At 48.8% G+C, this 25,568-nt stretch overlaps 4 protein-coding genes across 4 annotated transcripts, besides 2 other annotated features; 3 read left to right on the top strand and 1 right to left on the bottom strand.

The window, feature by feature from the left end:
* Window positions 1-21: 21 nt before the first annotated feature.
* On the top strand, window positions 22-8,323 carry VTN00DRAFT_2535 (uncharacterized protein; the record flags this gene model as incomplete). Its single annotated transcript, XM_069428760.1, has 6 exons — window positions 22-142; window positions 201-2,284; window positions 2,343-7,392; window positions 7,445-7,526; window positions 7,581-7,722; window positions 7,775-8,323. The coding sequence occupies 6 exons, from the start codon at window positions 22-24 to the stop codon at window positions 8,321-8,323; spliced, it is 8,028 nt and encodes a 2,675-aa protein (XP_069283583.1).
* Window positions 8,324-8,926: 603 nt separating this feature from the next.
* VTN00DRAFT_2536 (60S ribosomal protein eL19) lies at window positions 8,927-9,900 on the top strand (the record flags this gene model as incomplete). The annotated part of the gene is made up of 4 exons (XM_069428761.1): window positions 8,927-9,009; window positions 9,059-9,328; window positions 9,460-9,610; window positions 9,739-9,900. 4 exons carry the CDS (start codon window positions 8,927-8,929, stop codon window positions 9,898-9,900), a joined length of 666 nt encoding a protein of 221 aa, XP_069283584.1.
* A 2,842-nt stretch (window positions 9,901-12,742) lies between these two features.
* On the bottom strand, window positions 12,743-14,171 carry VTN00DRAFT_2537 (uncharacterized protein; the record flags this gene model as incomplete). The annotated part of the gene is made up of 2 exons (XM_069428762.1): window positions 12,743-13,824; window positions 13,880-14,171. The coding sequence occupies 2 exons, from the start codon at window positions 14,169-14,171 to the stop codon at window positions 12,743-12,745; spliced, it is 1,374 nt and encodes a 457-aa protein (XP_069283585.1).
* Window positions 14,172-15,897: 1,726 nt separating this feature from the next.
* VTN00DRAFT_2538 (uncharacterized protein) lies at window positions 15,898-18,116 on the top strand (the record flags this gene model as incomplete). The annotated part of the gene is made up of 3 exons (XM_069428763.1): window positions 15,898-15,919; window positions 16,376-17,802; window positions 17,871-18,116. The coding sequence occupies 3 exons, from the start codon at window positions 15,898-15,900 to the stop codon at window positions 18,114-18,116; spliced, it is 1,695 nt and encodes a 564-aa protein (XP_069283586.1).
* Window positions 18,117-23,998: 5,882 nt separating this feature from the next.
* Window positions 23,999-24,011: a sequence feature (Short protein (VTN00DRAFT_2539, KAL2005328.1) was converted to a misc_feature.).
* An 83-nt stretch (window positions 24,012-24,094) lies between these two features.
* Window positions 24,095-24,111: a sequence feature (Short protein (VTN00DRAFT_2539, KAL2005328.1) was converted to a misc_feature.).
* Window positions 24,112-25,568: the final 1,457 nt, after the last annotated feature.

The following is a 25,568-nucleotide window of genomic DNA, read 5'->3' on the forward strand; positions in this document are numbered from 1 at the left end:
ACATGTCCAAGCCCCCTTAAGATGGATGAGGTACAATGGAATGAAGTGAAAAACGGAGACCTGGAGAGCCTGGGCGATGCCCTCCTTTCAAGCTCGACCTCTCGCCGAGTTCGTGCTCTCCAGGAACTCCGCGACAAGAACGGTAATCATTCCCCCGCTTTTGGTGTCTGCACTGTGCACGGTTACTGACCCCTCTCAAGGGTCTCTCGTGTTGCCAGAAAACCAGAGATCTCTTCTAGAGCTTCTATTCCGGACATATCCTCTCTACGTTGATCGTCCGTCACGTCAAGCCGTCCAGCAATGCCTCCGTTCCTTGCTGCGGGCGCCGATCCAACCCGAGGACCTGAAATACTTCGTTCAGAGGCTGCAAAAGGAGTCATGGAAGCCGGGGCTGGCACCATCCTCTTCCTTCGTTCTGGTAGAGTGGTGCTCACTGTTGCTGCAACATCTGCGGGATAATTCCAATGCTCCGCTGTCAATCGTCCTGGATGTCATATCAACAGACGCCAAATTGCTGGAAATATGCCTTGGAGGTGCCGCAAAACAAGGCGTGAAAGACTCTGCACTCAGAGTTACCCGACGCGCTCTTCGAGCAACTTTCTCGTCGGAGACTCGGGGTGAAGAAGCTATACGTGAGTCGGTCTCACGGCTAACCAGCGAGCCTACTGCCCAGAGGAATGCGCCGTTCCTTGGGGTTATTTCTGGAGTTTGCGCACGTCTTCCGAACAGGCTTCACGTTCTGGAAGGCCTAAAAAAGAACATTTTGGCTTTCTATACCAAAGAGATACTCGGCTCTCGAACAACCGTGCCGGCTCATATAGCAAATGGCTTGTTCGACTTTTTCTCATCGTTCGTTACATATGAAGATCTAACATCGGAAGTACTACCTACTCTAGAAAAGGGAATGTTGCGAGCCCCCGAGGTAGTGTTGGGCGGGTTAGTACCACCGCTGTGCTCTTCGATACCCGAAGAGATTGATCTTTCTGAGGTCTTTTATTCCCGTCTTTTGAAACATATCCTCTCGAGTCTGAAATCGTCAAATGCGGTAATTAGACAAGGTGCTGCTCAAGCCTTTGAATGCCTGATATCCAAGTGCAAGACTGAAAGCTGGCTCCTGAAGGTCACGGGTGAAATAGTTGGCCCCTTGAAGACGCAGAAAATTACGAACCCTGAGCACCGTGCTCTTCATGCCCAAGTCCTCTCTGCCATCCCGTGTTTCATTGACATATCCCAAGAAATAGTGCGTGGCCTAGTCCCGGTCTTCTCTCGTGAATCCAATGAAGTCGGGCTAGAACACGAGATCAAGGCTTTCTGCAAGCATCTTGGGTTCCTTATTCGGTCTACGGCAGCTATCAGCGACGATGTAGTGAACGCCATTGTGAAAGGCTCCGCCGACAAACGGGTCCCATTCCGGAAGCTATGGCAGCTCAATGTCGGAGAGCTGCTATGGAATACCGACCTTGAGACTCTGCAGAGCGCTCAGAACAAGCAACTCATCACCCAGTTCCTTGGCAAGTTGAATGATTCGTTCAACGAGGCCGTCTCCAATCCTTTACCCGCGGCCCAGAGCGGTTCCGTCTCAACTGCCTATGTCTTCATCGCGCTATGTGAACGAGTAGCCAGGGATCAGAAACCAGACGATGCAGTGTCGTCCACATGGGATAAAACCGTTGCGCAATCAATGTCGTTCAGCCCGAAGCCATCGTTTCTGCTGAATCATAAAGTCTACTCGAAATTGACATCCCAGGCAGATTTCCAGTGGGAGACACGGGCACTTGCCGCAGTTTCAACCGGATCTGCCTTTGAAAAATCAGAACAGTCGGCGAAGAGTGCATGGGCTGAAGCCTTTATCTACACAATTACCGGCTCTGAGGTCCCTTCGAAAGCTCGAGATGAAGCCGCACGCACCCTTTCAAGTGTCTACTTGAAGAATGCAGACATGATCGGCAGCGTCGTGATCAGCGCACTGTGGCTCTGGATCCTAGCCTTCACAACCAAGGAAAAGGAATCCGCCCCTGTGGCTGCAGGACCCGGAAGCGAAAACTTCCTTCATCTGGTCGTGAAGGCTATCTGTCCTCGCGCATCGGAGTTAAGGACATCAGGCTCTTCTGCAGCTGAGCTGGCAATTAAGAGACAACTAATTGAACTGCTTGTCCTTGCTCGTCCAGAACTCATTCCGAATGTGTCTTGGATAGACATCTGTCTGAAGACTGGAACAGACCCTGGCAACCTTGCCCGCGAATATGCTGACGACTGTATGAAGCAATTAACTCGTGGGATTGAGGTAAGTCGGTCAAGTTTCCACAGTAATTGCTGATTTTCCATTAATTAGATCACATTAGGATCCGATCAGGTCAAAGATACCGCAAGCCAAAATTGCCGTCTGGAGTACAGCAGCGGACCTAGCCTTTGTGGCTCCCGACGTGATGGTGTCACGTCTTGTGAGCCAGATTCAAGATGACTTGGATGTTAAACGCATAACCAAGTTCACACCAACAGATGCTGCCATTGCTCGTACACCAGAAGGCACTACGTTTATAGACGTCCTCAGCACCAAGACCAAGCAGCCGCTTCCCGCGAAGGGTAAAGACTATGACACCTTGAAGTGGGAGGAAGAGCTACGAGCTCAGCTTGCGGAAAAGAAGGGCCAGAAACCAAAGAAACTCACGGCGGATGAGCAGGCTAAAGTCAATGCACAGCTCGCTAAGGAAGCTAAGATCCGGGAGGAAGTGCTGTACGAGGAGAAAAGGATCGAAAGAGGCACAGGAATCATTCGAGGCCTTGCCACAGGACCTCCTACTGATGCCGATGGCTGGATTAACCCCGCCATTACATGTCTTTTATCTTTAGCGCGTGCTGGTGCAGGCATGTTTGTCGGAGATGCCGTCGCAAGAGCATATCTCGCGTGTGCTGAGAAGATATCCCCGAGATTGGGTAGCCTCGGGCCTTTCGTCGGTGTTGCAACTCTGCGAACATTGGGAAATACATATCTGCCAACAGAGATGGAGGCTGAGCCTCTTGGAGAGCTTGTGACAAGAATCCTTTATCGGCTGCGCTTTGCATCTGAGCAACGACCATTCGAGGCCGTTACCTTGGCCTATGCTCTTCCGTTAATCTTCCTTGTCCTTAGCCGGAACGGTATTGAAGAGCAGAAAGATGAAGAAGAGGGTGAGCAGGTGCTGCTTGCTCTAGAATTTTTGTCGTTCCATTCCAGTTCATTTTCCGATGGCCGCCTCCCTCGAGCAGAAGTCACAGAGCACCTTCTCTCTTCGATGCAGAAATATTCTCAGCATTTCAAACTGATCAAGGACACCCTGTTTGATTTCTGCAGATGTATATCGCCAAACATTGACCGAGAGGAACTTGACATCCTTTTGCAAGGCACAATAGTTCCAGAAATCTCGGTTAGGAATGCGGTGCTTCAAGCCATCGAAGCTGAGATCGATCTCACTGACCTTGACTTCTCCGAGCATGTCTGGCTAGCCTACCACGATCATGTAGAGGAGAACGCCGAGATCGCTGAGACGATATGGGAAGAGAACGCATTGGAGGTCGATGAAGGCTCCTACGTCGCGATCATGAAATATCTGGATTCCAAAGATTCACAATTGCGAGGTGCAGCTGCCCGTGCGCTAGCGCATGCCATCGAGTTGAACCTGTCAATATTTGAGAGGGTACTGTCGGAGCTGCAGTCAAGGTACGAGAGTGAGGCTAGACCGAAGGTCCCCGAGAAAGATAAATACGGAATGCCCTTGAAGGTGGACACGACAGACTACTGGGAGGCCCGTAGCGGTATTGCCCTCGCTTTCAAGGCTATGCACAAAGGTTTTGAAGGAGATCAAATAGTGTCCTTCATCAGGTTTTTGATCGAAAAAGGCCCTCTTGTCGACAAGAATGCTTCAGTAAGATCGCAAATGGCCGACAGTGGCAGGTCAGTTATCGCGACACGCGGCCAGGAGAAGGTGGAAGAATTGATGAAGCTCTTCGAAACGACGTTGGAGACATCGGATAAGGCAACGGAGAGTTCAGACCTGCTTAATGAAGCGGTAATTATTCTCTATGGATCTCTTGCTCGGCATTTGAAGGCTGGAGATCCACGATTGGGGGTCGTCATCAAGAAGCTCCTCGCCACCCTGCCCACGCCTTCTGAAACAGTGCAGTCCGCAGTGGCCGAATGCCTACCTCCTCTGATTAGACTGTCCGGTCCTGAGACTGCTGGTTACGTTCAGGAGATGCTGGACCAGCTTCTTCAGTCTAAGAAGTATGCCACCCGACGTGGCGCGGCTTACGGACTTGCCGGAATCGTCCATGGAAAGGGAATCGTAACCCTACGAGAATACAGGATCATGTCCCTCCTCAAAGAAGCTGCAGAAAACAAGAAAGATCCAAACCAGAGACAAGGTGCTCTTCTGGCTTACGAGCTCTTCTCGATGATTCTTGGACGGACGTTTGAGCCATACGTCATCCAGATCGTTCCCCAATTGCTTACTAGCTTCGGAGATCCTGTCATCGATGTTCGCGATGCCTGTCTAGATGCGGCCAAGGCCTGTTTCTCGAGTCTTAGTTCTTACGGCGTGAAGAAAATCCTTCCTACCCTTCTCGAGGGTCTGGATGACGCTCAGTGGCGTAGTAAGAAAGGAGCCTGCGATCTACTCGGTGCCATGGCGTACCTGGATCCACAGCAGCTTGCAACGAGTCTCCCGGATATTATTCCCCCTCTTACGGAGGTACTGAACGATAGTCACAAAGAAGTCCGAAACGCGGCAAACCGCAGTCTCCAGCGTTTCGGTGAGGTTATCAGCAACCCAGAGGTGAAGAGCTTAGTTGGAGTCCTCCTGAAAGCCCTGAGCGATCCGACAAAGTACACAGAGGAAGCTCTGGATTCGCTGATCAAGGTTTCGTTTGTGCACTATCTGGATGCTCCATCGTTGGCACTTGTCGTTCGCATTCTCGAGCGTGGTCTCAGCGACAGATCAACGACGAAACGGAAATCTGCACAGATTATCGGCAGCTTGGCTCATCTTACCGAGCGAAGAGATCTGATCTCACATCTTCCCATACTGGTTGCTGGCCTGCGACTTGCAATTGTCGATCCGGTGCCTACAACTCGTGCTACCGCATCCAAGGCTCTCGGTTCGCTTATCGAGAAGCTCGGAGAAGATGCTCTTCCAGATCTCATCCCGAGTCTCATGGCTACCCTCAAGTCGGATACTGGAGCTGGCGACAGACTGGGATCTGCCCAAGCTCTTTCCGAGGTGCTCGCAGGACTGGGAACCACGAGACTCGAAGAGACGCTGCCCAGTATATTGCAAAACGTCTCCAGCCCGAAGCCTTCTGTCAGAGAAGGATTCATGTCCTTATTCATCTTCCTTCCTGCTTGCTTTGGTAACAGCTTCGCTGCATATCTCAACAGGATTATTCCGCCTATTCTGTCTGGGTTGGCAGACGAAGTTGACGCAATTCGTGAGACCTCACTCCGGGCTGGTCGCTTGCTGGTCAAAAACTTCGCGTCAAAGGCTATTGACCTCTTGCTGCCTGAGCTTGAGCGCGGATTGGCGGACGACAGTTACCGCATTAGGTTGAGCTCAGTCGAGTTGGTTGGTGATCTGCTTTTCAGCATCACTGGAATTACCAACAAGGTCGATACCGAGGAAGAGACAGAAGAAGCAACCCAGGCTGGGCAGTCTCTCCTCGAGATTCTTGGGGAAGAGAAACGGAACAAGGTACTATCTTCTCTTTACATCTGTCGCTGCGATACTTCTGGCCTGGTTAGAAGTGCCGCGATGAACGTCTGGAAGGCGCTTGTTGCTTCTCCTAGGACGCTGAAGGATCTGGTGCCCACTTTGACGCAACTTATCATTCGCCGTCTCGGCTCTTCCAATATGGAACACAAAGTTATTGCTGGCAATGCGCTTGGAGACCTTATCAAGAAGGCTGGGGAGGGTGTTCTGGCCACATTGTTGCCCTCCCTTGAAGAAGGCCTTCAGACGTCAACCGATGTCGACGCCAGAGAGGGCATCTGTATCGCTTTGCGAGAGCTCATTACATCAGCTTCACCAGAAGCTCTTGAGGATTACGAAAAGATTCTCATATCTATTGTCCGGGTGGCTCTGGTTGATAGCAACGAGAACGTGCGTGAGGCTGCAGCGGAAGCATTCGACGCGCTGCAGCAGAGCTTGGGCAAGAAAGCAGTCGACCAAGTCCTGCCACATCTCCTCCTTCTCCTGCGGAACGCCGAAGATGCAGAAAGGGCCCTTTCTGCTCTCCTTACTCTTCTTACCGAAACGACCCGTGCAAATATCATCCTTCCCAACCTCATCCCAACGCTGCTTACTTCCCCTATATCTGCGTTCAACGCAAAGGCTCTTGCCTCCTTGTCTGAAGTTGCAAGCTCCGCTATGACGCGTAGGCTGCCGACTATCCTCAACGCTCTAATGGACAATATCGTATCGACCGATGATGATGAGCTTAGAACTGAGCTTAACGAAGCCTTCGACACGGTGTTGCTCTCCGTCGACGAGTTTGACGGTCTCAACGTTGTCATGAGCGTTATGCTCACTCTTATGAAGCATGACGACCACCGGCGGCGTGCGAATGCGGCCAACCACCTTGCCGCTTTCTTCTCGAAGTCTCAGATAGACTTCTCCCGCTACTACCAGGATCTGATCCGCGTCCTTCTCATCTCATTCGATGATAGAGATAAGGACGTCGTAAAGGCGGCATGGACGGCGTTGAGTCAGCTGACGTCCCATATGCGCAAGGAAGAGATGGAGTTATTGGCCATCCCCGCACGTCAGGCTCTTCGACAGGTTGGAGTTCCCGGGGCAGACCTTCCAGGCTTCAGTCTGCCGAAGGGTATCACCGCGATCTTTCCGATCTTCCTCCAGGCTCTTCTCAACGGCAATGTCGAGCAACGAACCCAATCTGCCCTTGCTATTGCGGACATTATCGATCGTACAGGCGCCGATTCATTGAAGCCGTTCGTGACGCAGATTACCGGTCCGTTGATCAGAGTTGTGTCTGAGAGATCCGTGGAAATCAAATGTGCAGTGTTCTTTGCCCTCAACAAACTGTTGGAGAAGATACCTCTTGCTGTCAAGCCATTCCTGCCTCAACTGCAGAGGACCTTTGCCAGAGGACTAGCTGATACATCCAGCGAGACATTGCGTGACAGAGCTGCCAGAGGTCTGGGAATTCTGATTACACTAACTCCCAGGGTTGATCCTCTTATTGCAGAACTTATCACGGGATCAAAGACTACTGATCCTGGTGTGAAGAATGCGATGATGAAGGCTCTCCACCAGGTCGTGGATAAGGCTGGCGCTAGTATGAGCGAGGCATCAAGAAATGCTGTTCTTGCTCTGATCGACGACGAGAGCAGCGACCAGAATGGTAAATGTTACCCTTGTATTATGACTCTCCGCTATTATACTAACACCTGTAGATGCCATGGCAACCACCAATGCACGACTCCTTGGTGTGCTCGTGAAGAACCTTCCTGCAGCAATTGCGGTACCACTCATCAAGTATGGAGGACGCAGCTGGTACAGTGTTTGAAATATGCTAACAAAACAAACCAGGAACCGGGTGCTCACCACGAATTTTACGCACGCGTCCATCTTGGGGCTCAACGCACTGCTCGTCGAATCCCCGTCATCGCTGATTGAGAACTTCCCCGCTGAAACGCCTTCCATCATTTGTCAAGGGATGGCGAACAAGGATGTATGTTAAGATCCACTACCCTGATGGCGTGGATGATGCTGACACTCGACAGACATTCATATCCGACAACAGCGTGCTCGCTGCAGGAAAATATCTTCTCACGGATAGCCCTGGCAAAAACTTTGAGACTCACAAGTCTATTTTCGAAGCGCTAGCTCCGATGATACAACCAGGCAGTCCCGCGGATAGCCGTCGTCTGGCTTTGGTGGTCATTCGTACGGTCAGCCGTCTCCACCCAGAGCTCACCCGGCCTCACCTGCCTCTGCTTGCACCTCCAATCTTTGCCAGCGTCCGGGATGTTGTTATTCCTATCAAGCTGGCAGCAGAGGCTGCTTTCATGTCCCTCTTCGACGTCATGGAATCCGAGGGGGCTGTCTTTGAGAAGTACATAGCAGGGGCGGAGCTTCCACCTGGACCTAAACGGAGCATGTCGGACTACTTCAAGCGTGTTACACTACGTCTTGCCGGCCAAGCGAGGGAGAGAAGGGAAGCTGAAGGCGGCCAGGGAGGACTGGGGCTGTCGAATGACGAAGTTGAGGACGAGAAGGAGGTGTGGAGTGTTGGAAGAGTGGACCTTGGTGTTGATACTGGGGAAGAGTAATGCTTGACGATCTCGTTTATATTCATTATGCTTCTTCCTTCGGGAAAATAAAAATTGGTTTTCTATTCTATATTTACCTAGCACGCTTTCAATATAGTTCTGGACCATTGCTCCACTATATCACTGCCTGTAAGCATGATGTATTGACTGTAGGGCTATTTCCTATGCTTTTCACGTGACTTATACAATTAGATAATCATGCCGATTAACAACGCACTTTTTCCATTCGGTCTGCAAAGACCGTTTATTATTAAAACGATCGCACCCGGAGTCCGTAGCGTAGTCAGACAATTACTTTGGAACTCTTCATTGTCAATAATTCCGTACAGTACTACACGGGCGTTTACTCGTACTTTGTATGCTGGCTGTCTGCGGTGGGACGCCGGGCGGGAAAGCCCCCGGGACGGGGCACAAGCCCTAATGTGGGTTTTCTCGCTTAGCAGCACATTAGCTTAGCTAATCATAATCCTATCTCAAACTCCTCACCCCAATTCGAACCGTCGTCGACTTGAACGAACATCATCCGCCAACGACCGTCGATACGCCGACATCAAGATGTGAGTTTTTTTGCCCCGGTTCCTTGTCAATATCAATTCCGTCAAGATGCTCTTGCTCGTGGATGTGCATTTGCCGTCCTGGGGCGCTGGACGTGATCCCTCCCACAAATCCCACATTGGTCACTTCAAGTCAGCCCGCTATCATCGAAAACTGACCGCGTTTTCTTTCTCCCAACAGGGTCAACCTTCGCACCCAGAAGCGCCTCGCCGCCTCCGTGGTCGGCTGCGGCAAGCGTAAGATCTGGCTCGACCCGAACGAGGTCAACGAGATCTCCAATGCCAACTCCCGCCAGACCATCCGCAAGCTGGTCAGCGATGGCCTGATCATCCGCAAGCCCGTTACCATGCACTCGCGCGCCCGCGCCCGCGCGCTCGCTGAGGCTCGCAAGATCGGCAGACACAGGGGTCTCGGTAAGAGGAAGGGTACCAAGGACGCCAGAATGCCCAGGTATGTGTGGAGTGTTGCTGCTGCACGGATGGACTCGCGATCGTCGTCACTCCGCTGTCATCGATCATGGAAGCGATCATCCGGCTTCTCTTGAGAAGAATCCACGGCTGATATGTCTATTCTCTTTACAGCCAGGTCCTCTGGATGCGCCGCCAGCGTGTCCTCCGCCGTCTCCTCGTCAAGTACCGTGCCTCCGGCAAGATCGACAAGCACCTCTACCACGAGCTCTACCACCTGAGCAAGGGTAACACCTTCAAGCACAAGCGCGCTCTGGTTGAGCACGTAAGTCTTCCGCCTTGTCCTTTTGACACAATCCACGATCCGTCCACCACCCCGGATCCGGACTCGACCGGATTTGTCCGCTCCAGCCCATTGAGGAGGATTCTGAGCTGACAAACCCTTCTGAACAGATCCACAAGGCCAAGGCCGAGAAGCAGCGTGAGCGTATCCTCAAGGAGGAGATGGACGCTAAGCGTGCCAAGACCAAGGCCGCCCGTGAGCGACGACAGGAGCGTCTCACCGCCAAGCGGAATGCTCTGGCCGGTGAGGGTGAGGAGGCGCAGCAGGAGTAATTTTCTTGATTTGACGCTCTCTGACGGTGCGGAGGCGGTCGAGTTGGGGAAGAAGAATACCAGCCGGCAGACCAAGGTCGTCAATTTGAGACCGTGGGCTTTTCTCGAGGTCGAGGTCGATGGCCTGAGAGACTGCGGAGTGAAAACAAATAACGGGAGATCGGGAACTGGGTTCTGGAGCAGATTAAAAATGTGCGTTCTTGTTCCTCTGATCATGGCGAAAAAGAAAACAACAGACATCATGGTATGGCGATTTTGTGTGATATTCCAAACTGTTTCCACCCATCAACGAACCCGGATCTTTTTTTTCTCTCCTGCGTTTCCACTCCATGGAACGACGCTCTTGTTATGTTCCTTAGGTCTCTGTCACACTGGTTGGGTACACCAGGCTTTTAAATCTAAATGTGTAACGCTCATGAACCATAATCATAATCCCAACGAAGACCAGTCAGTACTGTAGCAACTCGGTATGGGTATTTCAGTCTTGTAGTATTCCAACTCGTCAATGTCACAACCCATTAACGTGAATCAACCACCAGCATCATACATAGTGGTATACCAGTTAGTGTCTAGTTCTATTCTACTAGGTTTCTGTTATAATAACAAATCTCCAAGCATAATGATTCTTCTTCCTCTTCACCTCCAAACATTCCATACCAGGTACCTAACCTATCTACCGTCCACTCTCCCTCATTCACCCAGATAGGATGAACAAAATAGAAGAGTTTGCATAGACGAATGAACGATAATAATAATAAATACTGACAAGCACAATAATATGTGAATAAGTTGCTATAACTCCGTAGCTGGCAGCTACCCCACTCTATTCCATTCCGATTTCCAACTCCACCCCACCGCTCGTTCACCCCACCGCATCAATAATCGCACTGTCATAAATAATAAATGCAATAAATAATACAATTAATCCATCACCGTCCGTCATAATCAAAATGCAGTAAGCAATAACAGTATACTTACTAAGTGCTGCCGATTTGGGTCTATCATAGCCGGAAGGCTCTATATGGACGTTAAACTTGATTAATAATAATAATAAGTGCTGCCGATAAACAAAATATCTAGGTATACGTAGATATCAGATCGAGGTCATGACAATAAAGACAACAAAACCATCTAGATATCTGAGCTAGATAAATTAGGTATCCAACTGGTTGAGTGCTTCTTCGTTGCTGTTCCTACTTCCTCCCTACCTAACCCCTGGTATCCTGAGACGACTAATCAGTCGATCAATAATGATCTCATATAGGAACTCCACGCAGAGTAGGTGGTTCATGAATGACAAATAACGGAAATAACGGAGGTTAGTAGGTAGTCGATTAATAGTGGATAGTGGACGTCTCTAGCCTACCCTACCCTATCCCATCCCATCCTATCCTAGACGGCCCGATTACTATTATTCTATTAACTTATCATAGGAGCTAAGGGTAAGATATTCAAAACAAACTCCATTCATCGCGTGTATGTGTAGGTTCATTTATTTGTCATTATTATTCTTTCTTTTCTTTTCTTTGTCTGAAAACTTGGCGACACACCCAATGAGCATAGCCCACGCACGACAGACCACGACCAACGCATGAATGAGCATTGCATAGCATGGCATGAATCAAGCACGGACCATTCATTCCATTCATTCACTCATTATTCGGCTCCCGGACCTGACCTGACCGACTCGACTCTCGAGATCGACCCTGACCGGCCGAGTACGCAATACTCCGAAGTGAAGCGAGAGGTACAATGCAATCCTTGCTTCGCATCCTGGTTCGGATTGTTATTATCGATCGTTAATTGATCAAATGATGAATCAGAAATCAGGATCCAGGACAGCAAAAACCAAGTCGACAGGGGGGTGTGAGTTGTGCTAGTTAGTTTAGTGCTAGCTAGGTAGATAAGCGGCTTGTGACTGCGACTGACTAACTGACAGGGTCGCACGGTCCACCGCGTCCGACTAGTGGATCCTGGGACGTACAGTACATGTATTTACATACGTACGGAGTACTGTACATGGAGAAGTCGTGTTGTTGGGTTCCTCCTGTGCGAATGGCCTGGGATATACAGTATTGTATGTGTAGAAGGTTCTTCGGTAGGTGATATATTTTGTTCCGGTCATTGTACAGTAGGTAAATTTATAGAATTGTGGTAATCCATAGAAAGAGTGACGAATGATACTTTGGTCGTTTATATATATCCATTAGAATTATATATCTAAAATGGATAACCATGACAACGAGTATTATCACTAAAATCCCACAATAAACAATATAAATATAGCCCGCTAAATGATATATGCTAATAAATCAACGTAACACCAAGCCCCATGACTTGTATCCATAGTATGTCATTAGTCTCTGATCGTAAACTCCCACTTCGATGGGAATAAATCAACCTGAGCCAGCCTGGTTGTATTATTAATAATTACATGCACCTTGGGTTCTTGTCCGTTGCGGATATTTCCGTTGGATTTTTACCTCGCGTTTTCGGACTCTGCCTGTACCAGACCTGGACGCATGCGATAGTATAATTGCCGCCTCGACAGGAAACTATCTCCATCTGACTGCTTGCTATTGGATAGAAGGCAAGAACGCGTAGCTCTGCAGATCTGAATCATCGTTCCTTCATGTCTTTTCGAAGATGCATAGTCCATGTCCGGTAGACGATAGTGTGATTCGATATACTGTACAGATTACTGTACCCTTCTGGACGCTGAGGTAACATAAGCAGAGAGGAGACCGCATTTTCATCTCCAAGCCATAATCAACTCTGTAAGGCGGAGGCATCTGATACTTCATATATTAAATAGCGTAGATATATTGAAAAGAGTGCATGATCATTTATCGTCTTCCTTCGCAGGCGAGTAGATGGTCATGTTCGAGTTAGTACTCAAAACTGGACCCCATTTGGTGTCGTCACCAAACGGTCGAGTGATCGTGTACGTCGTCATAGAGGGCCGTTCCAGATCGAATGGGTCGCTCCGCGTGCTGGCCCTCGTGAACGTGTCGCGCTCCTGTCTCCATCGAGCCAGGTCCGATGCGGTGACTTCATAGCCTACGTTGTGCAAGCTGCTACCCGCGCTGCTGCGCCCAGGGAGAACAATGACACTGCTGCTGGTGCTCTCTTCTCGATCGTGTCCCGAAGTTTGACCGGCTTTTCTGTCACGGCTTTCCTGCGGTTCCGGACTCTTTGGGTGCGCGGTTTCGGCGGGCGGTAGGTCAAAGTTGAAACCCTCGAAGGCGCTTTGAGGGAATGATAAACGATATTGTTTTGCGGTTGACTGAGGCTCACCCGCTGATCTGGGGTCCGCGAACGGATCGCGGGACGTCGATGCACGAGATTGCGAGAATGCCTCCAGAGCCTGTTCTGGTTTAAATAAGGGGTCTGAAATCTGTGATGGCATTCTGTTGTTGAGATCATCTCCGTAGCCTGAACTGGAGGACTGTCTTTTCCGGTCCAGTTGGCTCTGCTGGGGATCCAAAGATAACCATTCCGGAGGGTGAACGGCAGGGTTCTTGATAGCCGCTCTCGATAGAGGTTCTAACTGCGCAGGTTGGTCTAACAACTGCGACCCTTTTCTGTCCACGTTTCCAGAAGTTGCTGGTGGAGCTGAGAGACGTTGCATTTCTGAAGCCTCGTGGCCATCTCGCTGCGACTTCTCTGTGGCATAAAAGTCTATAGTCTCAGGCGTACGGCTCCTGCGGCGCCATCGGCGCCGTCGGAGAAGGTACCACAGCAGGCATGAGACGGTGAGAATGGCAAATGCTCCAAGCGCGCCACCTATAATGAACCGGAGAATTCGCTGGCTTTGACCGTCACCAGGCTGGCCTGAGGAATTCTGAGGAGAGTCACCGCTAGAAGTTATTCCAACCGGTCCCAAAGGCGAGCTGGTAGAAGTTAAAGTACCATCATTCGTCCCTGTAGCTAGCTCAGCCGCAACACCGGAAAATCATCTGCAAGGACCCAGACTCACCGCCAGCTGTGTCAGATGCGTCGGGAAGACTCGTGGGGGCGGTCTGTCCCGTGGCACTAGGGGAAGAGGTTGTTGTCGTGGTGCTGGAAGGTTTCACTCCCGGTTCTGGTGCTGGATCAGATGCAGTCGATACTTGAGTCTCAATGGGAGATGATATCGGCGTTGCCTGATTGCCAGAAGTTTCGATTGGTGGATCGGACGACGATGTGGAAGTTGATATCAGAGCTCCCGCCGTTCGCCGTACCTTAGTGCATCTTAACCCACTGAAGGTGACGATTGAAGCAGTAGTCATGGTGGAGAGCTCGAAAGCCCAGTGGCCACTCGATTCCCTGCCAATTGAGCCTCAAGAGACAGCTGTCAAGACTATGAAAAGGTGTTGATTTGAGAACTAGCCCTCGAGAGCTCGAGGGCGCGTGAATATCAATGCACCCCGCGATGCGGAGGTAAAAAGGAGATAAAAAAAGGAAAGGAAGGAGATCGCGGGATACAAAGAAGGCTGGTCATTTTCGACAGAAAAGGCAATAAGGGGAAAGGCAACGGAGACTTCGTTTGGCAGACGAAGCAAAGATTGCCCTATGCGGAGGTCTATAACAAACGACGTAAGACGATTTTGGAAGAATAGCATCCGCAGAGTTTCAGGATGCCATGGTGAAGCAGGATTGGGACAGTAAAACTCGCATCCGCAGCGAGAGTCAAGCGGTTTGAGCGTTGCAACAGGGACGGGCAGCCACATGCCTGGAGAGACATTCTGTTTGGTCGACGGCAGCGTGCCCGAGACGCAGCCATACTTGACACAGTCCACTATAGTATGTACGAATACAGGCTGTGTAGAGCTCTGCGAGGCCATCATCACGGCCGATATAAAGCGTCTGAGCAAACTGAGAAGCATGTCATGTTCTGGGAACGACAGGCCCAGCGATTAGTAACCCGCCTCGACCCAGGACAGGAAGACAACGCATCAGAGTGCGATAGAAGACAGAGATACAAAGACATGGTCGACCAGGGCCTCTGCAGCTGGACGATAGAGATCCTTGAGGACATGGATAACGTCGAGCCCGGCGGTTTCAGGGCCGAGGAGTCAGGCCGGAAGAGGCCTAGCGTGTCAGGGCTAGGGCTTGTCATGTGCATGATGACTCAGCGGATGTCTTGATACGTCCGGTACCGTACAGTACGTGCATGTGATACGGATGCTGTATCAGTTGGACGACTTCGACTTCGACTCCATCATATCCTGCATCTACAGTGTCTCCACTGCCAGACTCCATATGAGATTGCGCATCCTGATCAAGATTCATTCATATACGTATATCATGATGACTACAGACTCATCGGATACAGCACATGCTGGCACAGAGACCTGATCCACCCAGACATCTGCCGGACCGGCCACCGCGCAGCACCATCGCCAACCATCGCATCTCCTCCCCTCTCGACCAGCTGTACCACGTCCTTTAGGCCCTGGCCAGCCAGAGAGCTTGCAGGCGGCGTGCAGACGGCGCAGCTTCGCTCTCCACCGTTCGCTCTTTGAGAGAGTGGACCAGGCCCCTTAGCCGCGTGCACCGATCGCTCCCACTGGCGGTGCCGACCCCGGATGCTGGCCCCGACGAGAGTCCTGCCAGGCTACCCAAGCACGTCGACGGTTATGGACAGCTGTCTGGCCGTTAGTCGGTGCGACGCCGCGTCCGACGCTGGCCTCCGCTCGTTGTTGTTCTTTGACCTCGTGCCAGGTCGCTCGAGGTGACTTTACGCCCAAGAGCAGCTGTCCTTCTGTACTCCGTGCTCCGGACGGCGGGCGGACACGACCACTCCTCTCCACCCGTGGACTCTCGAGCACATCACACGCGACATCTCTTGCTCGACAGTCGCCTGCTCACGCTGGCTTCCGCTCGTCTTCCGCTCTGCGCTCGTCGGGGCATGTGATCTGTGCTTCCTGAAGCCCCCGAGCCTCCCTCCCCCCCCCTTCGTCGGACTGCTTCCATCTACGCGCACAGGTCCAGCGTCCAGAGTGCTCCCTCGTCATGTTTGGCTGGGGTGGCCTAGGTAAGCTTCTGTCTTCTGTTCTGTGCCCGACCTGTCTCGATATGGACGGTTCATGTCTCTGTTCTGGTCCTGTCTCCTCTTGTTTTCCTCTCGGGGGTGCAGTTGATATTAGATATTCTTCTTGCCCAACCCACCTTCTCGCCTGTGGGGCCGTATCTGTATCACTATCAACGTCACGTCGTTCGAGATCAGATTCTATAGCCTTTTCCACTCGCTGCCACTCGCTGTCTACTCCGTATATTTCTCTTCTCCCGTATACGTTCCCGTCACCGATTCTTGGATCTCGTGTTTTTAGAAATGTCGGGTCTTCAATTTCCATACGTGATGTTCGCTCGGGGTAGACGTCACGGGCACCATTGGCGAACATACTCAATTCCCTAGAATTACGCCGCATTTTCATGGCATTATTATTGTGCATACGACTGTCAATTTCTGAGATGCTAATGATCGCTATAGCTGTGCCCGCCATAGGCGTCGACATTGACAAAGAACGGCAGCCTCCGTCGTCACCTATACCACTCGATTTTCCTTCCTATGCCCTTCCAGAACCCGCGGAAAATGCTTCTGAAGCTACATTGGACGACTTCTACCGTCTGCTCATTTCAATAAGGAAGCCCCAGGATCTCTCAGTAGACCATTTGAAAGCTCTCAACTTGAAACTGCAGACCGATGTCCCAGCTTCGAGTCTCGTCCCGGAGGATCGTATGAGATCTCTTCCTCCACTGCCTTGGGAAGATGTCTCGTCCCAGCAGTCGGAACAGGGAGCCTCAGAAAACTCCCAAAAGGTGATGAGCAACGGGAACCCTTATCCTCCTAAAGAAAAGTTCGACATTGTTAAGAAGGAAATGCTTTTCGATAACGACGATGCTTTCAGGGAGGTCACTCGAATGGGTCCTCGGCCGGGTCGTGAAAGGATCAGGGTGACCCAATCAAGGAGATTCTGGACTGGCCTGGAGCACATGGCTCAGTACTGGGACGACAGTCTCGATAACTACTTCGAACGTCCTGCCACGCCGAAGCAGGGTGAGGGGGCAGGGGATAAAATGCAGACAGATGACGACCAGTCTCCCGAAAAGACGGATGGAGCCGACAGCAAGATGGACATAGACAGTGAGGGCCCTGATCCTGATACTCAAGGCAAACAAGAGGATGAAGGCCGTCAGTCGACAAAGACCATGTACACTGGACGTCGACATGGTAACGGAAGTGAAATGCCGGAGGACATGCGCGAAGAGACCATTCGAGGGTTCGTCGAGATGGCTGCCTGGCCGTTCGGGTGCCAGGCGACCATTCCCAGTCTCCCACCACGGCTCGCGGTGCGAAATCTCTTGTTCCCCGTGCGTCAGACTCTCCTGGCCGCTAGAGCCCCGAAGGACCGGCAATTGGCCCGCAAAGGTGTCCTGGAGGGGCCGATGCTCGTAGTCCAATGTCGTCCTGATGTCTCATTCCGAGAACCTGGGCAAGATGTCGGATACGGCGCGGGGGAGGTCTGTGATCTTTTCCGGGAAGTTGGCGCGATGCTTCTGGCAGCTCAGGAACGCGCCAGAGAGGGTGCCACCGAAGTGAAGCCCGGAGAGGGCAAATGGTGGACAACAACGCCCCGATGGGGTGGAGCGCCGAATGCAGGCGTCACTGGAGACGCGAACAACTCGGACGATAGACCTGCGCCTGAGAATAAACCAGAGACCGGCAATACCAATAAGCGCTCCAAACACGATCATCCATTTAATAGTTTCCGGAGGACATCGTCTAGCTCGTCTAGTCATCCCCGAAAGATGAGCACGACCGAGAGGTGGAAGTTGATACAACCCGGTCCGAGCCTGTGGGATAAGAAAATGATCTATATGCAGATCGGAAAGCCCAAGGACAGTCCGTTTGATGATGTAAGTAATTTTTTGATCCTGCAATTCTGCGTATTGGCGTTCGAGACTGACTTAGGCATTTTCCCCAGATTTACATGCTCTCCAGTATTAACACCCATGTTTCGATCGTCCACCTTAGGGTCCATCGTCATTACCTTGAAAGCATCCAAACAGGAAACAAGGATTTCCCCAAAGACGCTTCTGGAGAGCCATGGCACGTACTTCAGCTTCGCCGGACGAGATGGTTTGACCTCTTCAAGGCCAGCGACCGCCTGGAAGCATTCGAAGGACTCTGGCGCGTATTCCACTACATGATGCGAAACGACCCTGACTGAGTCCAATTGGAACGTCAATGTCGTCAATCCCTCGGCATTCATTGCAGTTCTCTATTGAATCCGTTCACGCAAGTGTCCTAGATATTTCACTAGAATTTGAAATTGAGCCAATTCCATTCTTTCTTGTCTCGCAAATGCAAATAGTCGGTTTCTTTCAGGCACTGATATGGACGTATGGTCTGTGTCTCTTTTCTTTATTATTCTTTGAAGGATGTTTGAACGGCAACCGATTGAAAAAGAATCATCATGTTCTCGCTTGTTGGGAGAGTCAGGATAGATGAATTTTTTTTCTGATTTCAATACATTCGGATTCGGGTTGGAACTTGAAGTATTCGAGTGCTCCCCTCAGAAGTCTAGTTACACTGCCCCGGTTCACTACGAACAGCTAGACGCGCCCTGGGTCAGCCCCAAGTCTTGAACGGGTGGCGCGTCGGTATTCCGAATTCCGAATTCCCTTCCTATTTCATCTATCGAATCTCGTTTCCGTCCTATTTCGTACAGTACATCAAAATCCCGTTTTCCTACCATGTTATCTTTCAAAGCCTAATAATCGCGAGAGCTTCTCCGTCCCCTCTCTCCCAGTATCTATTCATTCACTTAAAACAACCAAATAGTTTCTACATATTACTGAAAGCACTTGATCTTTCCATACCATCAACGAGCGTCCCATCTTTCCCCTCGCTCCCTAATCCGTGCTAACACAGAAACTGAAGACACACTTAGCAGTCAGTAGATAGAGCCACATAGCCAAAACGCAGCATGCTGACTGGGCAACCTAGTCTCCAGGCTTACTTGGGCACACAAAGGAAAGTAGCAATCTGTGGATTGTCAAGTTGGACCTCCAACATTGTATGCGTATACTACGGCTTTAGACAAGGTGAAAAAGAGAAAGCAAGCTAGTTCCTCTGTAGTGGGTTTAAATTCCAAAACCTGAGTCCGTTCCTTCCTACCTACCTACTTCCATCCGAAGATCTTCTATCTACTCGCCTCTCTTTTTCGTCCGTATAGTATACAAAAAGAACTAGAGATCCATTCCCGCAGGTCCTAGATTTGTAATTAGGCAACCAGGGCAAGAAGCTCTAGTCACTTGTTTCCGGTCTGCTTACCTAGCTATGTAGTCCACGACCTTCTTTTGAACTGGAATTGACGCAGTGTTTACCTGTTTTGATTTTAGTTGGTTGGGTTTATGCAGTTCAGATAGACAGGCACCATAGATGATCAAAGGAAAAAAGAAAAGAAAGATAGCTAGGTAAGTTGTTTTGTATGTACGGGTGTTCTTCCTATTTCCACAATTCTGGCCCTTTAGTCTATCTCCATCTGCATAAAGAACTCATGTCTTATATGTTGAGAGAAATATATATAATTCAACTAGCAAAGCATCAAACACACAAGCACTCTAGACCGCTGCTTATGACGAGATATCTAACTTACAGATGTAGAGAAAGAACATAGATACATATACACATGCCTGCATATGTTCTAGACTGGATGGATCAGAATGGCTTTATCCTCTAGGCGTGTCGAGCAGCATGCTTGCCTGTCCACTCTCTATCCATTCTTCAAGACACAAGCTAGAGCAATCCCATGCCAATCTGGACTTTTTTCATAGGCCACACTATTCTGTCACCATAAAATAGGCAGGTAAGAGGGACAAACCTGCAGCCCCTACCAGTGATATCAGTCTAACCACTCTTTTTTAGATTGCAGAACTGAATGACACTCTATTAAACCCCATGTCAGGCAGACTAGAGATTAGCGCCCCAGTCATACTTGGAATCACGAGCGAGGATCTGGTTCTCCTGCTTAGATCTAGATAGAAGGCAGAAGATATGAATGCATACGATAAAGCTGCTACCCATGTCTGATTGAGAAACGAGTGTAGATCTATCTATCTAACCTAATAAGTAATAAGGAGTCTTAGATTCTCTATTTACCATGACCGGGAAGAAAAAACAAATAATGAAAAGAAGATATGGTTATGGTCGTAGCAGACAGGTTGCTACCTTACCAGTATGTGCTGTCGTTTTAAACAGGAGTTTGTATTCATTATCTCTTGGAGATGGTGTAGTTCGTAGTGTGCAACTTCTAATATTAGCTAGTAGATAGATAGGTAGCTACCCAAGTCAATAGTAAGTCAATGGTGTAGATGAACAGGTCTGGAATAAGAACAACATGTATGTACTCTGTAAAATATGCGATAATGTGCAAGAGGGTGTAGTCATCTTGTTTTCTTTCTCTTCTGTCTGAAGAGCCGCGCGGAAACAGAGATAGGATAAAACAGCTGGCAATAGGTCAGTCTATTAATTTCGCTGGCTTGTTATGCTGTTGAGATCTGGATTGGATATAGGATCACTGGAGAAATGAATAGATAGATGGACGGATCGACACAACCAAAAATAAATACGTTTCTAGTAGCTCCGTAACAGATCAGGGTAAGAAGAAAAATGAAAAGAAACGTTAGATGCCTAACTAGATCTGCGTCATCATATGATCCCATATCCTGTATAGTAGAGTCATCTCGGGTTTAAGAATAGAATGAGAAGTAACACTCATGTTTGTAGTCACCATTGTTTCAAGGTTTTACACGAGCCCGTGGGAAAAGCAGCTTCGGAAAGCAAGTTATTGGGAGGTCTCTCGAGGATATTATGTACGGCAGACAAGATAGAAAAAGAACGTTAAAGCCAAAGCACCAGCCAAACGCTTCTCAATTTGAAGGAACTCAATGACCACTGTTTCTCATCACTGTCCAAGAAAGAAATGAAAAAAGGACATATTGCAAAATAAGATGTAGCAGCACAGGGAGTCTTTCAAACAATAAAAAGGAAGAAATATTGGAATTATTTTATTCTTGTCTTGTACTGTAGATGCAGCTTGTATACGAGTGTCGAAGACAAACAAGCAACAGATCGAAACTAATACTTCTAAAACAGGAATTGACGTCTATTATACTACAACGCCATACTAACATTAAAGAAGAAGCCCATCAATCCGTAAGACATTGTATAACAGATCCATAAACACATTGGGCTGAGCAAGATGTCATTCACCGAGTTCGAATTCGGACAACCCACGATACAACATAAGAGTATTTCTTGAGCCATTAACAAAGCAATCGCACCAAAATTCAAGCAAGCATCAATCTCTCAATCGCAGCGAAACAAGAATGCTTGAAATTACGTAAGTGTTCAATTCGTTCAAGCCAGTATTCCCCAGCCACTATGTTCCAAGGCGCGTTGCTCACCGTGTAAAGAAATGTAGTCGTATCCTAAGAGACTATTATCAGAATTAAAGCTAATCTTAAGCGAAAGTGACAAGAAGATGATACAGCCGATGCCAAGGCGTGCTGACAGCCCCCTGAATTTTCTTTTTTCCCTTGCTTTTGCTCCGTAATCATACGAAATCAATCTGAAACCGCCACAAGATAATCAACAAGATCTGACATATAACGCGGCCAGGTTCTAGATCTTGCCACATTACCAAATATCTGGTCTCCGGAAACAGACATGTCATATTTGACTCTGATTGTCTGCCCTACGTCGGGCGTCGGTCTTTCCTTTGTGCCTGACTGCGCCCAGCCCTATTCAGCCTGAGGCTTCGGATATTATTTCCAGCCTCTAGGGCATGCGCACATGGGATGGGGCTGACTTGGCAGGATGCCAGGTTTAAGCAGTACTGCATAAGCGATATGTAGCTAATAAATTAAAGTGGGGATTTGGAGAAGATGCTTCAGTGCTGTCTTATCATAAACGATCAACTATTGTAGCTATTTATCGTGGCAATTGAAGTGTTTTCTGAACTTAGCGAGGAAACGAATGAGAGTGGAACAGGATCCACTCTTAAGAAACTCATTAAAGTATTATTGTTAATACGTATTTTTATTCGAAACGTAGGAGAAAGATAGTACGCAGTATGCCCGTACGGAGTGAGTTGTTCGGTGTGTACTACTGTACGTCTGTCTCATCATCACGGACGTTTTCCGAACTCATTCGGTTAATTTTTTTTTNTTTTTTTTTTAAATTTTATCGTGAGACAACATAACGAATGACTATGCCAGTACTTCCGTCAAGGCTCAAGATATCAGATTGATAGTAGAGACCAGGACCGAAACATCTTGAGCCTTTTTTTATTTATTTATTTACTCTTTAGATTCCAAAATAGCACGGTCCCGACAGGCCGGACCGAGATCGGGACCGAGATTTGAGGCTTGATCTAACAACACTGCATACTAAGCAGTTGTCTACCTACAGTACAGTTACTTACTGTTCTCTGCCTGACTGTTGTTTGTCAATGTTGAAAATTCCCAGTCTCCCCGGAGTAATGGACATTAGGCATGTATGCAGTAATCGTTAACCGCGCCTTCGTTCTCGCCCGAGTAAATAAAGTCCTCCGACAATTCTCCGCAGCTCGTACGTCTGTTTTCTATCAAGGTCCGAGAGAAGCGGGTGTATCCCGAAACGACGATCGTTTTCTTCTCTATCCATCTATGTCTGCTGTATGTACCAGGATACCGATCCATCAACATGTGATATTCACCATTTTCTCGTCCGAGTCAGACCACCAGCGCCAGCCTCATTCTCTCCAAGTTTCAAAAAGAAACTTTCCAGCAACTTCTCAATTTGGAATCTTCAGAAAAACTCAAGAGGCGAGAGCGGGGCGAAAAAGAAGTGGGCTTGCGTTAATCATTTGATCCATGATCACTGTCTATCTGACTATCGGCGATTCAGCATCAGGGCGCTGCAGCTTGGGGGAACGGAGCATATACCGTATACGGAGTCTGTGACTGTCACGTCAGAAAGATCGGCGCGCAATCTGACGGGAACGGGAAAAGCCTTATTTTGGATCGTCAATCGACGATGATGATCTCGATGATCTGTACCGTTATGGTGGTGCTGGATCCGATTCCGAATGTCAAATAACAATGGGGCGGACGGACCGTGAACAAGCGAGCGAAAGGATCGAGATTGATGAGAACTTAGGCGCCTACATAGGATAGATTTCTCCGTTGCAATGGGGGCCGTCACTTACTTGCTTGGTTATGGTATGATTACTATATGATTATGCAGACTACCTACTTACTATACCTGGATATCTGCACGATGATTTAAACAATGCATGCAGTAAGAGAACACCACCTAGCACTCTTCCTAAGGGTGCAGAGAGATGATGCGTAGCCTAGATGTAGCTAGCTGACGTTTCTTTTTCCTTTTCTGTTTCTTGCGTCATTTGGCTTATGCTGAATCACTTTTCCCTCTGCAGCGCTGGTGATCTGCACGGTTAACCAGAAGGAGAATTTGTGCTTGCTGACTACGACTGTACAAATGACACTATGCAAGTACTAAGAGAACGCAATGACCAAGTCGTCTCCGTCAAATTATCGTCTGCTGGAAAATGATTCCGAGTGATCACTGCGTTCTCATTACTCCGTTAGAGTCCGTTCTGTGTGTACAGAGGACATTTCTATGTTCAATTGTTCATGTTCATTTTCCTTCCGAAGCACAATTTCAATGCGGTCTTTGTACGGTTCCACTTGTATATAGTACTCACATCTCGCGAGTAAAGATTCATCATAACGAATCGCACTTACTCTTCTCAAAAGATTCCATCCTCAAGTATGATCCTTATGCGCGTGGGAAACTCCTACGCGAGTAGATCTATCAAGTTTCTGCTGTATTAAATTCCAAGTCGAGCAACGATCAGACCTTATCATCACTATGCGAAGCATCGGAAAGCCCGAAGAGCTGCCATAACGATTATAGAATACGAAATGAATAGAGCAGCCATTCATCAGCCTCTGTCTTCTAGAAAGTTTTGATATCTGGACTCTTTGACCCATCAATCCGATCCCGTCGATCGTTGTTAAATGCGGTACATACATGACAATCCTAAGCCTTGTCGCTATCGCTGGTCAGGACGTGGATCGTGATCGGCGACGAGCTTTGTGTATAAAGCATAGTAGAGCTGGAGTATATACTTCGAACCTCGACTTGACGTTCATAGCGAAGAACGTACCCCTGTCTGTCGCTGTACAGATTTGGTCTGGATGAAAGTTTATTTTTAAAAATAAGAAAGTCTCTTTTGTATTAAAGTTCAATAGAGCCCCTCCCTCTCTCTAAACTTTGGAACTTTATTTTCGAGACGAGGCGACCTGAAGAAAACAAGAAAAAGGAAAAGCATTGCAAGCATCTAGACTTCTCCTGACCTGACAGCTGACATCTGGTCCGAGCTGATCAGGATTATACGTATGCGATGCAGCACTATGTGCTCTGTAAATTCTAAATCCTGATTGATAACAAATTATATACATGCACGTAGGTCTCTTTCAGGCATGTCGACCGACGCGCTACGTACTGCTGCTTGTACTGGATGTACTATACAGTACAGAGTATGTACAGTACATACGGAATACGTACGGAGTTAGCCAGTCAACTCAGTTGCTTAAGATGCCGCCAGAACCTGAAACTCCAGACTTCTAGAACGACAGCCTCACCTTTCTGCTTGACTTCTCGGCCGGTTGGTCGCTATTCCCGCGCGGTACCTGGCTCTAGTCTACGGAATAGAGCGGACTTGCGCTCCTCCTCTGAGACAAGCGGGAATGTAGCTATACTGTTTTGAACTTTTCAAGGTTAGCTGGGAAGTATGGATCTATGGATCTAGCCAAGGATAGGTATAGGTATAGGTGCTTAGGACTTAGGTACCAACTAACTAGCGAGGATAAGCGCGAGGCGCGAGGCGCGCGAGATAGTCTAAGTTGACCAGTGAGGCTTGAGCTTTCTCCGCGAGGCTACAAAGTAAAGAACTAAAAAACTAAAAAAAGTATGAAGTATGGAGTACTCAGGGTATCAGTGTTATTATCATTGCCGTCCCTGAAAATGAATAACAAGAAGGGGAAAGATGCGGAGTATGTACTCGTCATCCAGGATAACTACTTTGTTTTGGGTTACGCTTGTTGGTTTGGTCTTCTTTGCCAACTAGGTGCTTAGTACAGTACGAAGCTCAGTTTCTATCAGAAGACTGCATCTGCAGCAGGACAATAGCAACAATATGGGGTTGACAACTAATGGTTGCGCAGTCGTACTCCATACCTAAATAATACGTTAATACTACTCCGTCATACAGTTACATAGATCCTTTTACTGCGCGCGCGTACTTCATATATTTCATACGTAGCCCCAGTTTCCAGAGCTCAAAAAAGTAAAAAGGAAATACCTTCTGGTTCTGAACATCTATACCTCAAAAAATGACAACAATTGCATAATCGGATTTGAATTTTTTTTTAACGGTTAACCGGCACTTGACTCACTCCAAGAGCCCCAAAGGCAAATCCAATCCAAATTCCAAAGCCTCCATCCATCTAGACTCTAGACTCTAGACTCTAGACTCTAGACTCTAGTAGACTGTCGACGCCTGTCCCGTCCTGTCCCGTACAGAGTACCGCGTACTGTATGCCTCCGT

The sequence above is a fragment of the Thermoascus crustaceus genome, assembly GCF_041956765.1.
Source record: "Thermoascus crustaceus strain CBS 181.67 unplaced genomic scaffold VTN00scaffold_10, whole genome shotgun sequence".
In the NCBI taxonomy this organism is placed as follows: Eukaryota; Fungi; Ascomycota; class Eurotiomycetes; order Eurotiales; family Thermoascaceae; genus Thermoascus; species Thermoascus crustaceus.